This window comes from Armigeres subalbatus, unplaced genomic scaffold (genome assembly GCF_024139115.2).
Source record: "Armigeres subalbatus isolate Guangzhou_Male unplaced genomic scaffold, GZ_Asu_2 Contig1251, whole genome shotgun sequence".
In the NCBI taxonomy this organism is placed as follows: domain Eukaryota; kingdom Metazoa; phylum Arthropoda; class Insecta; order Diptera; family Culicidae; genus Armigeres; species Armigeres subalbatus.
In genome coordinates this window covers 34,312-46,080 of record NW_026942014.1, presented here as the reverse complement: position 1 = coordinate 46,080, position 11,769 = coordinate 34,312, and the positions used below count along the sequence as shown (strand labels likewise).

Below are 11,769 nucleotides of genomic sequence, written 5' to 3'. Positions count from 1 at the left end.
TACATTGATCCAAAAATATTACAACAATAATTTAAACATGTTTATTTGCGGAAGTTAAATTAGCCCTTACCAAATGTTCTGCGTGATTTTTTGGAATGACAGGTCTTCTGCTCGATTGGAATAGCACTGACAGTAAATTTGGAATTCCAATTGGAACATTTCCCGTCTTTGTTTATAGTGTCTTTAGTGAAATCAAGCACCCGCTAGTGCAGAGAATATTTAACTCTCTTGCATCACTTATAAAGAGTTGCGCATTTCTGTTGGAATGAATGTGTAAAAGAGAGGTATACAATGCATTCTCTCTCTTTCTCGCAAATATGGTTTTGTATTTACACAACACTCACTCGCATCTGAACCACTGCCGATGAACGAAGGAAGCATCCTCATTTCACGCTGCCCTACTGAACGATGCCTCCTCGGCACTACCCGGCTTGTGAAGATGCCACGTTCAAAACTCCACGCTTTCAATGTATAAAACGAATGCTTTGTATTTGCCTCTTCCCTTGTTCGTGCAGTCAGCAGCACGTCATCGAGTGCACATCAATCGGTGCACCGAAATTAAAACCTCACTGCGGGCTAAAAACGAAGCATTCGTTCGTTTTTGAACGAATTTTCCAAGGCCTGCAATTAGATGATATTAGTATTGAGCACATTCGAAATAAGAAAATGAATGCATAGATTTTATTTGTTATCCCGTGGGATACTCCGCCGCACAGTGCTGTGTCCCTTGGACAAAAATGGAAAAATCGACTCTCGTATTTAGTCGAATCAAGTAGACCATGATATTAACATATGTTTCAATTATGCTGTATGTGCATTAGTATCTTTGTGAGGTCACTGGGACGATCAAAACAACTCATGTTTGTAAACATTTCCATCGCTGAAAGTGGATGATTTATCACCTGTTAGTGAAAAGCATCTTTTTCATTGCCTAAGTTTTCGAACGGTACCTTTCACTGTGAAAATCGATATGGAAAGCGTAAAATCAAGTTAGTAAGATCCAATTCAATGTGTTTCAGTGGGACATATTTCGATCATTGTGATAAAAGAAGCTTCCAAGTCTTGGGCATGAAGTTATATAGGAAGAAATAATCTACAACTTTAAACAGCTTTTTAAAAAAAGTACATCAAAACACATCTCTGAAAATCGCACCAGATCTCACTTATAGTATTCTTAAGAGAATGGAAGTGATTCCAGCTGCGCTTATTTGCTCTATTAATAGCTGTTAACGATTTTCTAGATGATACTCTTGCGCTCAATAACATGGATATAGACAAACAATAGCTTTCCGTTGATCCGTCCTAACGAAAAGCTCGTATGTTGAAGTTTCTTTCTGATTCATATAATCCAGAAGATTTCTCCGAGGAACTTCAGAAAGAACTAAAGCAGTTTTGCAAAATATTTTGATTGAGAATTGATCAAAAATGGTTAAAGAGCTTTCGATCATCCGAGAAGTTCGAGAAGCAAAACTCTCTGATTGTCTTTGTTGGTAAATCTTCCTCGCAATCCGAGAATAAATATTGAAGGAATTGCCGAGTCTTCATTCAACATCGCGAAGGGTGGACCTCAAAAACCGTTTCAGGAATGTTCGAATAAAACCAAGAAACTACGTGTTGAATACCTTATCAATAAAAATGAACCTGAGGAGTGAGAAGCTAGCATTTTCGGTTAATATATCAAGTAGCTCAAGCGCAAATCATTACCTTTTAATGACAGCGACACAAGTACTGGCGTTGTACATTGACTTGAGTTTATCCGACAGAAAGTACAATCTGCTTCAAAGTACTTTAAACGAGGTGCATGCAAATCTGCTTCCTAGCCTTTACGCGTTGAAAAAGGAAAAGGAAAAAAAATCATTCCTAAACAGGTTTCCGAGTCTGAAACGTCCGCTGAGGTTAATTTGCAAGACCTGATGAATTGCACCTCGCTAAGCATTATGCAGAAATTTTCGGTAGAGAGCTCAAGGACGGTGAAACTTGAATGGAAATAGGGTTTTGATGGACGCATAGGACATAGCACCTACAAACGAAAATTTTCGGAGGATGAGAACTCAGATCAGAGTCTGCTTGTTGCTCTACTGCCCATGATTTTATAGTTGACGTATCAACCATTCGAAATGTCAGCAAATTTCCTTCATTCTGATGATGGTGCCAGTCAACACGAGTACGCTGGCTTCTACCCCTCTGTTACTATCTTCATAATAAGATTATATGATTGTACATATCACAAAGAGCCATGGCTCCGTAAAGAGTTATACACGCCTGAGCCTACCAAATAAACGAACTTGAAAAAAAAAATATAACAAGTTCCAATGATTTCTTATACCGTCGTTAAAAAACAATCCCTCTAATCATTACTAAGGATATTCTGATTCTATAGTATAAAACATGAGAGCTGGCGTTTACATCACTTATGGCGATGATCAATTGAAAATTGGTCAATTGTTGTAATAAAAACTGTTATCATACCACATTATCATATCACATATTTTTCGTAAAAAGATCCTGGTTGTTTGAGGCATATAGTAAAATCTGGCGTTTACGGCACTTATGCAATTATCTGTTCAACATAGGTCAATTGCGCAAATGGTAGTTTTTATCATAAGTGACAATTTTTCCAAAATGATCTTGATTATACGAAGCGTATTATATGTTATGAAATTTGGTGTTTACGCCACTAATGCAATTATCAATTTAACATAGGTCAATAATGCAAATAGTAGAAAAACTAGTTAACAATCATTTTCCCAAAGACACCATTGAATTAAAACGTGTAGAATGTAAGTTATGATTTTTGTCCCGAAGTTCCATACGTTCGAAGCACTGTGCGCCGTGCGTATACGCAGATAGAGAATTGGTAATAGCATACATTTGTTACTAGAAGAATCCTGAAAACCTTTGTTCAATGCACAAAAATATGTATTTCAGATTGTATTTCACAAATGTGACCGCAAAGTTTTAACGGCAGCAGTTTACCAGATATGAAATAATTTTCCTCTTCTTTTACAAAAAGTTGTATCAAAAGGCTATTATTCCTCCCAAATTCAAACTTTTTATAAGAGACTCGGCCCATAGTTTGTGCATATCAGTAATGCAAAAATTGGTGCCAAATTTTCATCATCAACCGACTTCAATTAAGTGCAAGAAACAGCTGTAATGGTCAGTATGAGCTGAAAGCAATCATGAGTAAAGAACTCAGCAATTTTAATGATCATCCAACCCGTTCTGGATTTTTGTTTTTTGCTAATTTCATGCAAAGATCTAGACATTCCCACGACTTTGCAATGTTCCTTACATATTGTGCAAATAGTCAAAGAAGAGCTTAGCTTGGTTAACTATCGTAGTTGCTAATCATTATTGGTCGAGAAACAGCAAATATGCACTGCACAACTCACCAATTGTTTACACTCAATATTTTTCTACACTGTTGGAATCCTTTAATTCCTCGGTTAACCTGAACTTTCCAGCTATTTATAAACCACTTGAATTTCCTTTGATTTTTTGTGAATTTTTTCATAGAGTTAACTTATAGTTTCATTGACGTTAAAGGTCATAATCGTGTAAAAACCAACGTGTTAAAAAAGAACTACTACTCTGGATAAAAAAAAGTTATTACTTGCTTCGGAGTTTCCAATTCATGACCAATAATGATGCCGTGTGTTTACAGTCAATTTATCCCTTAAGGCCTTCCTTACTCTTAAAGTCTTAAGAGGTGCTTATCCATGTCCTTAAAACTGGTTTGAGGAATAAGTGGAGGTGAAGAAATCGGTTATTAATAAAAGGCGCTGAAAAAATACTTCAACGGGGCCCTTGGAATCCACGACACGACTTTGCATCTTTGACAAAGTTATACTGATCTGATTCATATTTGGTTACATTTACACAAATAGGATAGAATAGTTCTCGGGTACTTATTCAAAAGGATGTATGTATGTTTTATAAACAATGATTCAAACGTCGATTTTCCAATCTGATGGCACTCCCACGCAAACCAACACCACTAACAGGTAGCCGAGGTCTTCCCCTACCTGTCTGTGGTAATGGTTTGTGTGGAAGTGCTATCAGATTGAACAAATCTCGCTTAACTTTTCAAAAGGTTCTAAGTAACATTTTTTTCGTGAATCAATTTGAGTACTGCAATCATAAGCTTTCATGTTGTTTTATTGATTGCGCTATTCAAATTAATTCATTAAAAAAATGTTACTTAGGTCCTTTTGAAAAGTTAAGCGAGAAATCGACGTTTGAATCTTTGTTTACAAAATCACATACGTCCTTTTGAATAAGTACCCGAGAGTTAAAGATACTTTTCGTTTTCTGTTAGATATTTCTAACAAAATACTGAAGACGTTTTAAAGAAAAAAACTAAATACGTAATTGTCGACTCAGAACGGGGTTATGTAGTAAGCATTTCAAACAGCCATGCGAGCAAAGACGTAGGATTGCCAATCCGGAAATAGCGAGTTCGATTCTCGGTCTGGTCAAGGATGTTTTCGGGTTGGAAACTTTCTCGACACCCTGGGCGTAGAGTATCCATTGTCTTGCCACATAAGATACATACTCATGCAAAGGCGGACAAAGAAAAGTTTTCAATTAATAACTGAGGAAGTGCTAATTAATACTAAGTTGAAAAGCAGATCAAGTTCCAGTTGGAATATAGAACCATTGAAAAAGAAGAAGTAAGCGTTTAAAGAAAAATTTATATAACATAAAGTTTTGAAAATAGTTTTATGATTTAGTTCAGCGGCGCAGCCAAAATTTTCGATAATATAAAGTGTGGTTTAAATTTAAATTTGTTTCGAAATTCCGCGGAATTCCGTTAAATTTCGTAAGAAGCTAGTTTTTTCTAGCGAAATTTTTGTAATTTTACGAAACGAAACGAAATGAAGAAATCAAATTTCGCCATGCTCAAATTCCGCGAAATTCCGCGGAATTTCGTTTCGAACCACCTGAAACGAAATTTTTCGAAATACCGCATATGCTTAGTCACGTCAAGTAAAATGCCCAATGGGACTATTGAGATCGAGTTGTAGATGTGAATATTATCCAGATACACTGATTCACGCAAATAACGGTCTTGATTGATTAGGCTAATTTTTTTAGTAAATGTGCTTTGAGCAGGGATTGAATCCTAAAGAGAAAGAACAAGTCTCACACTTATCATCTCTGTATACATATACGATACGTAGCATACCGCGAGAGACTTATTTCGCAAGCTGACATGATAAAAAACTGATTCGGCATGCTATACCCCATGATAAATTTCTTTAAGAAAGCTCCGAATCCGGGGAGCACTGGCGCTGATGATGCATTTCAACTTGTTCTACACAGCTGTGCAATAACCAACACGATCGGAGCGAAAACAAAGCGAGAATCATTATTTTTCTGTGGGGGCTGCCTATCCGATTCTGTTTTTTCAAACTTGTATACAAGTTTGATAAATTTGTTATCATGGCTTGTTAAGATTCGGAACAGTTTTTGCCTCTTTTTTATCGTTGTTCGTTATCTATTGAGAGCGATTTCTGCAAACCCTGGCATTGAGCTACATTGTTGACGAAGAACTCATGTTTGTTTGAAGATGCAATCGTGCAATTGAGTGGTATCTAGGATAGGAATGCCCGCGATTCAGCTTATTGCTTAGTTATCAAGAACGAAGAAATTTGACTCATAATGTTTTGGTTTGTTTCACATTCCCCGCATGGTATTTTGTATATCACATTCGATGGTTGGGTATATTTTTTTTGTTCAGTCAAGCAAACGACACCAAACTAGTCAGTAAAAACTTAAAAGTGATTTTGTTTATTAAAATATAACGAACAACATGAGTAGTCGCTTTCTCAACTGTTGTAGGCCGTTTGCAGGAAAAAAGTGTTCAAAAGAGTTACGAAATCTCACCGAAAGCACCATAGATAAACTGAAAGCGATTGGTTATGCTCCAATACTGCCGAGCTACGTAGACCAATAACTGAACTGAGTGTTATTTCAAAATAAATTTGGAGCTCATAGGAGTTATCCGGAATCATTTCAAAAGAAAAAAAAATCCGACAAGAAAGAAGATGGGTTTTGCCCTCCGACAATCATAGGTTGTCCGCTAGTGCTGGCAGAAACATTGATTTCTTGCATATGGTTTAAACAATTAATTTTTGAAACGTAATACAGTCCACTCTCCACATCTCGATGTTCTGTATCTCGATATCTCTCCCTATCTCGATGTTATCCTAGGTCCCTTCTATCTACATACATTTGGGCATTCTGCATCTCGATCACCTCCCTATTTCGATATCTCTCTATCTCGATGTGTTCTGATCATGTTTTGTTCTGGATTCACTCTCCTTATGTCAATATGTTCAAATTTTTAGGCTACTAGACCATCTTTGGACAATAACAAACATACCAACATCAAGGAATGACATTTGTTTTGTTGTCGTTTTTCATAGCAACAAGCTTTTTTGGATCTAGTATCCATTAAAATTTTACTTCCATTCCTCAATCTCTTCCTATCTCGATGGTCCCTTCAATATCGAAATGTGGAGAGGCGACTGTAACATTGTATGTAGGCCGATTCAGAAAAACCTTGATCTCACTTGATCAGATGAAGTTTGCGTTTTCCATACAACTGCGCCCCACTCTAGTACACACGCTTCAAGGAACTTCACGATAATATTAAAGTAGGTTTTTCCTCATTTGCAAGCCTTCGGCCAAGGCAATGTAAGCATCTTTCCAATTCAGGGGCACATAATGTGTGTGTGTGTGTGCACAACCCATGAGAATATTTACCTTATTTTACATTGTTTGAAAAGAATCAATTCAACAAAGGATATTAAAATCTTACCTGGTAGTCTTTTGTGTGAAAATACAACATCGAATCGCTATCTACGATCTTATTCGGACTGTCCAGATTCTTCATCAATGGAAAATACTTTATTCGCTGAGTTTGAAGAAAAATATATTGATCAGTTATCATTTGAGCAATGGGTGACCACGGATAGGTGTGACCAAGATGAATACACCACTAGGTGTTCCAATCTGCCAAATTCACGATTCAGCCATCTTGGATTTTAGTATGGGAGAGCCAGCCGGTTTGTTTATGTTTTGCACCGAAAATTAATTTTTCACCCCCGCCTTCTTCTCGTCCATAAATTGGACAAATTGAAACACCTAGCTGTGTATTCATCTTGGGTGTGACCTAGAAACTATTGTAAAACCTGTAGATGAGTTTGTGTTATATTTTGCTTGAAATTAGAAAGTTTAATCCTTCACGATTTCATTAAAACAGAACAATCCAGCTTTTTGAAAAATACGAAAAATACATTACAGAATGGTGAATTTTTAGTAATTTGTAATTTTTCTGAAAATTACAGCTTTGAATTGAGTAATTCTCACTAAAACCGGGCCACTATTTGCACGAGGTTCTTAAAAATGCCTAAATTTATATTCTTTCGAATGCTTTCGGCGTCAGTTCCTTGATTTCATACACTATTCTAAGCCAAATATGTTTCAAAAATGCATATCTACAACAGTATTTTATTTGAAGGGCTCAAAATTTTTGAGCATAGTATTCAAGTTATTGTATTAAATAATTCAAGAATTTTGGTATTGGTAAATAGTACATAACTTTCGATAGAAAAAACATACATCTGAGATGTTGGAAAAACAGTTTTCAAAAAGAAATCCAAGATGATGGGCAAATTCAATATAGCTGCTTATATTTTTATTATTGCAAATTGAGGGTACACTCTTCCTCTTCCCAACGATATGCTGATCTCTATATCGGTTGAGAAATGTTGGAGTTATGACAGTTTTGGTGAGGCGAGAATTGACAAAAATCCACCCAGGGGACCATTAAAATGATTGCGTGTATAACTAACAAGGGGTTCATCTATCTGAAAAATTTAACTCGGATTCTCAATATACACGCCGAAAGCATTCGAAATAACATAAATTTAGGTATTTTTAAGACCCTCGTGCAAATAGTGGCCCGGTTTCAGCGAGAATTACTCATTTATACATATAATATACATAATATCGATGAATACGAAAATATGGAATATCATGAAAACAACTTGTTTAACTCACGAAAGACCCTTAACAATAAAATAAGAATCAAACTGCAATAAGGCAAAGACAAAGGTGCTGTTTGAACGAGATGGCGCCACAACATTTAAAGTAAAATGAATTTCATTGTATGGACAAATCATCCGTTCTCATTAACTACGCATCGCATCAATATGAAACCTAGGTCAAAAAGCAACAAATAATTTTTAGATTTTTTGTTCCCACGACTTGTTTTACAGTTCTAAACAATAAAAGAGATTTCATTGTACCTCCATACTAAATTCTAGCTGTATACTTTCAATTTCTTCAAGACTGTTTTCCACCTCGTGTGTGTGGAAGGAACATTGAAAGCTTACGATATCGAACAGCAGCTGTCACTAGTGTATATGCAATATTACATTGATACATACACACAGCAACACCACCTGTCGCCTGATAATGGAAATATTGCAATTATACCGTCAGGTGTAGTGGCTGTTGTTAAAATATTTAGGAAGGGCCTCAAGCGGAATTTTTGCTAGAACGCAACTGACGATCTCCTCTCGAAAAAAATTAGACGGATTTTTTTTTGTTTACTATATGTGAAAATTGTGAAATGTTTGAAATGTCATAACTTTTTTGTTTATTAGGTTACCATCATTTATGGTAGATAGCTAATATTATGGGCCCTGTGGAGCCCTCCTCAGCCGTGCGGTAAGACGCGCGGCTACAAAGCAAGACCATGCTGAGGGTGGCTGGGTTCGATTCCCGGTGCCGGTCTAGGCAATTTTCGGGTTGGAAATTGTCTCGACTTCCCTGGGCATAAAAGTATCATCGTTGTTAGCCTCATGATATACGAATGCAAAAATGGTAACTTGGCTTAGAAACCTCGCAGTTAATAACTGTGGAAGTGCTCAATGAACACTAAGCTGCGAGGCGGCTCTGTCCCAGTGTGGGGATGTAATGCCAATAAGAAGAAGAAGAAGAAGAAGCTAATATAATGGACCATTTTCTCTAAAAAAAATTACGTTCGTAAAAAGATAGGTTTTTGATATATTTGAGTTTTGTGACAAGAATGATATTTTGAAACATTACAAACAAACATTGAAAGTTTACATTTTCTTAAGAATCCCATTTAGTTGTCTAACTTTGCTGAAAAAATCATAACAATCAATAACAATCACATTCCGTTTTTGCTGTGCAGCTTTTTAAATATGTTTCAATCATTTTCACATACACCCTTTTGAAAAGTTAGTCGTGACTCAATATGAAGATTTGATATCGAAAAATGACGATTCAGATGAAATTGAAAAACTGTGCAAAGTTTCAACTCAATAGAGAATCACGAATTAAAAATTTCTCATATTTTGATGCTGTTGCTTGGAATCGCTCACATACCCTATTTCTTCTTCATCTTCTTCTTATTGGCATTACATCCCCACACTGGGACAGAGTCGCCTCGCAGCTTAGTGTTCATTAAGCACTTCTACAGTTGTTAACTGCGAGGTTTCTAAGCCAGATTACCATTTTTGCATTCGTATATTATAAGGCTAACACGATGTTATTTTTATGCCCAGGGAAGTCGAGAAAATTTCCAATCTATCTAGCACAGGGAATCGAACCCAGCTACCCTCAGCATGGTCTTGCTTTGTAGCCGTGCGTCTTACCTCACGGCTAAGGAGGGCCTTATGCCCTATTTTATCATCCCAAAATGAATAATTGGGTGATTTTGGGGTTTTTTATGACCCCAAAATTCACCAGGGGGTGATAAAATCGGGATATTACTGTAACTCGGCATTCTGTTCCTAATCAGATATGTTTGTTTTGTTCTTACGGTTGAATTCGTAGAACGCATATCTCATCAAAAATAAATAATGTTGTGAAATAAAAAAATTGTGAAAATGATTAAACCTATGAATAGCCTATATATAATAAAAGAATAAACAGAAACAACAAACTCAGACAGAAACTTTTAAGACATTTTAGCGGTAATTCAAAATTTACTTTGAAATACTTGGAACTCACCAGGCTTTCAATTGAAACTGTACAGCATAATAAAATAGGAAAAGCTCATTATTTCCAACGACAGATATTTCTCATAATCTAAAAAAAGTTTAAACGTTAGGTTTACAAAAACTCCAGAAAACTATCACAATAATAGAGATTGTATTTCAGATCCTGTATTTGGGTCTTACATTAGGAGCAAGCGATTAATAAATAATTAATTAGTTAATAATTAACAGCAGCTCTTACCACATTTTCCCCGATACGAAACGTTTCTAAACTTTCCTGCTAACATAAATGCCACCAGATTATTCGTACCTATTATCAAGGATTTGTTTAAGAATTTATCACTGCCCATAACAGCATAGCTGCCCCATATGGATAGGCAATCAGGCAAATATGGGTCAGTTATGCTTGCAGCGGCAGTATAGCCTTTTGCACTTTATTGTACGACTAAAACGACTCAATGCACAGATATATTCAAATATGTATTTCAATTATGATTTTGTGTCTCTTCGTATTCGGGTCAGATTTGGATGTGAACGCATGCGCCTTTCTCATGCCACCAGCGTCGTCAGTCGGAGAATGATATAAACTAGCACATTCTTGACACCAACCGCAGCATCCAAGACACAAACGATTCGAACAAGGAATTTACCGTCACCACCGCACCGCACCGCTAGCATCGCCCAGCAGATACAAACGCTTCAAAATCGTCTGCCTCACCCGGATTCCGCCAACGCTTCCAACTGCTCCATTATGCGTTGCATGGCTATTTCCATTCGATTCAATCGTTTCACCAGCACTTTTTCGGCTTGATACAGCGAGGGCTCTTCACCGGCGAGCATTCTTCGGAAAACCGCCATTTCGTCCTGCAAGTGCTGATGGAAGTCCGGCTCGTGGAGGAATGGTTGCACCGTCTGGGTGAATATTTCGTCATTCGGAGTTCGCGCCAGCACCGTGAGCAGGCGATGTATCAGCGGAAAGCGAGAACCATGCATAGGATCAGCTGCTCCGCTGGCTAACGTCGAATTCAATGAAGCGTGGTGGAAGTGCTGGGATTTAAATAAAATCATATAAATATCAATTAATTATAGTAATGCGTGTTTTAAAAATGCAATTAATGTGATTAATTATGTAAGTTATAAAAGAACTTGTATTCCATTGTTTTCTCTTTGAGAACAGATTGGATTAGTAAACCGTTCTCACCTCTACATTCGGAGACTTCTCATATTCTAAGCTCAAATTAGTAAAGCCGCGGCTGCTGTCTAACGCCCTGCTATCACCGTGATGTTCGGAAATCAATTCATTGAAGCCTCGGCCAGATTCCAACGTCCTACTGTTGGCATCAGAATCCACCAAGGTCTCTAGTTCGGCTGCTTCATCTTTCAGGTAACTCCACAACGTTTTAACCAACTGGAACAACCGTTTCTTGATGGTCAACTGCACATCGTACCTACAGGATGGGGTTGCGTTGATTAGCGCCATTACCAGAGCAGTAATTGATTGCAGCAGTAGCAAGTACAATTCTGCTCTTTTCGCTTCGGAAGGCATTTCAAATTTCAAAGGGTTTTAGTAATCATATGAAAGCTAAACGGGAGATTTGTTTCCAGGATTTGTCAAACTGTTGAAATTTTGCCACATCGAAGCCTACTATAAGTGATAAATGTCTTAGACAGGAACTAGGACAGGAATAAAAAATCGATTAAATGGTAGATTTTCAAGAATAAATCT

General features: G+C 36.9%; 1 protein-coding gene across 2 annotated transcripts; it reads right to left on the bottom strand.

Moving 5' to 3' along the window:
- Positions 1-10,468: 10,468 nt before the first annotated feature.
- LOC134202516 (uncharacterized) lies at positions 10,469-11,698 on the bottom strand. Of its 2 annotated transcripts, XM_062677515.1 has the most exons (3): positions 11,561-11,698; positions 11,245-11,491; positions 10,469-11,090 (listed from the first exon to the last, which is right to left on the bottom strand). In XM_062677515.1, the coding sequence occupies exons 1-3, from the start codon at positions 11,587-11,589 to the stop codon at positions 10,758-10,760; spliced, it is 609 nt and encodes a 202-aa protein (XP_062533499.1). In that variant the 5' UTR covers positions 11,590-11,698; the 3' UTR covers positions 10,469-10,757. The 2 variants fall into 2 exon arrangements, with proteins under 2 accessions (XP_062533499.1, XP_062533498.1); XM_062677514.1 differs by having other exon boundaries at positions 11,245-11,698.
- Between the last annotated feature and the right edge of the window lie 71 nt (positions 11,699-11,769).

What these genes read in the sequence shown, in the direction of transcription:
- LOC134202516 (XM_062677514.1), bottom strand. Translation starts at nt 11,589, where the DNA reads ATGCCTTCCGAAGCGAAAAGAGCAGAATTGTACTTGCTACTGCTGCAA. An exon ending in AGAAGTCTCCGAATGTAGAG is followed by an intron (nt 11,091 to 11,244) that starts GTGAGAACGGTT and finishes TTTAAATCCCAG; the next exon opens with CACTTCCACCACGCTTCATT.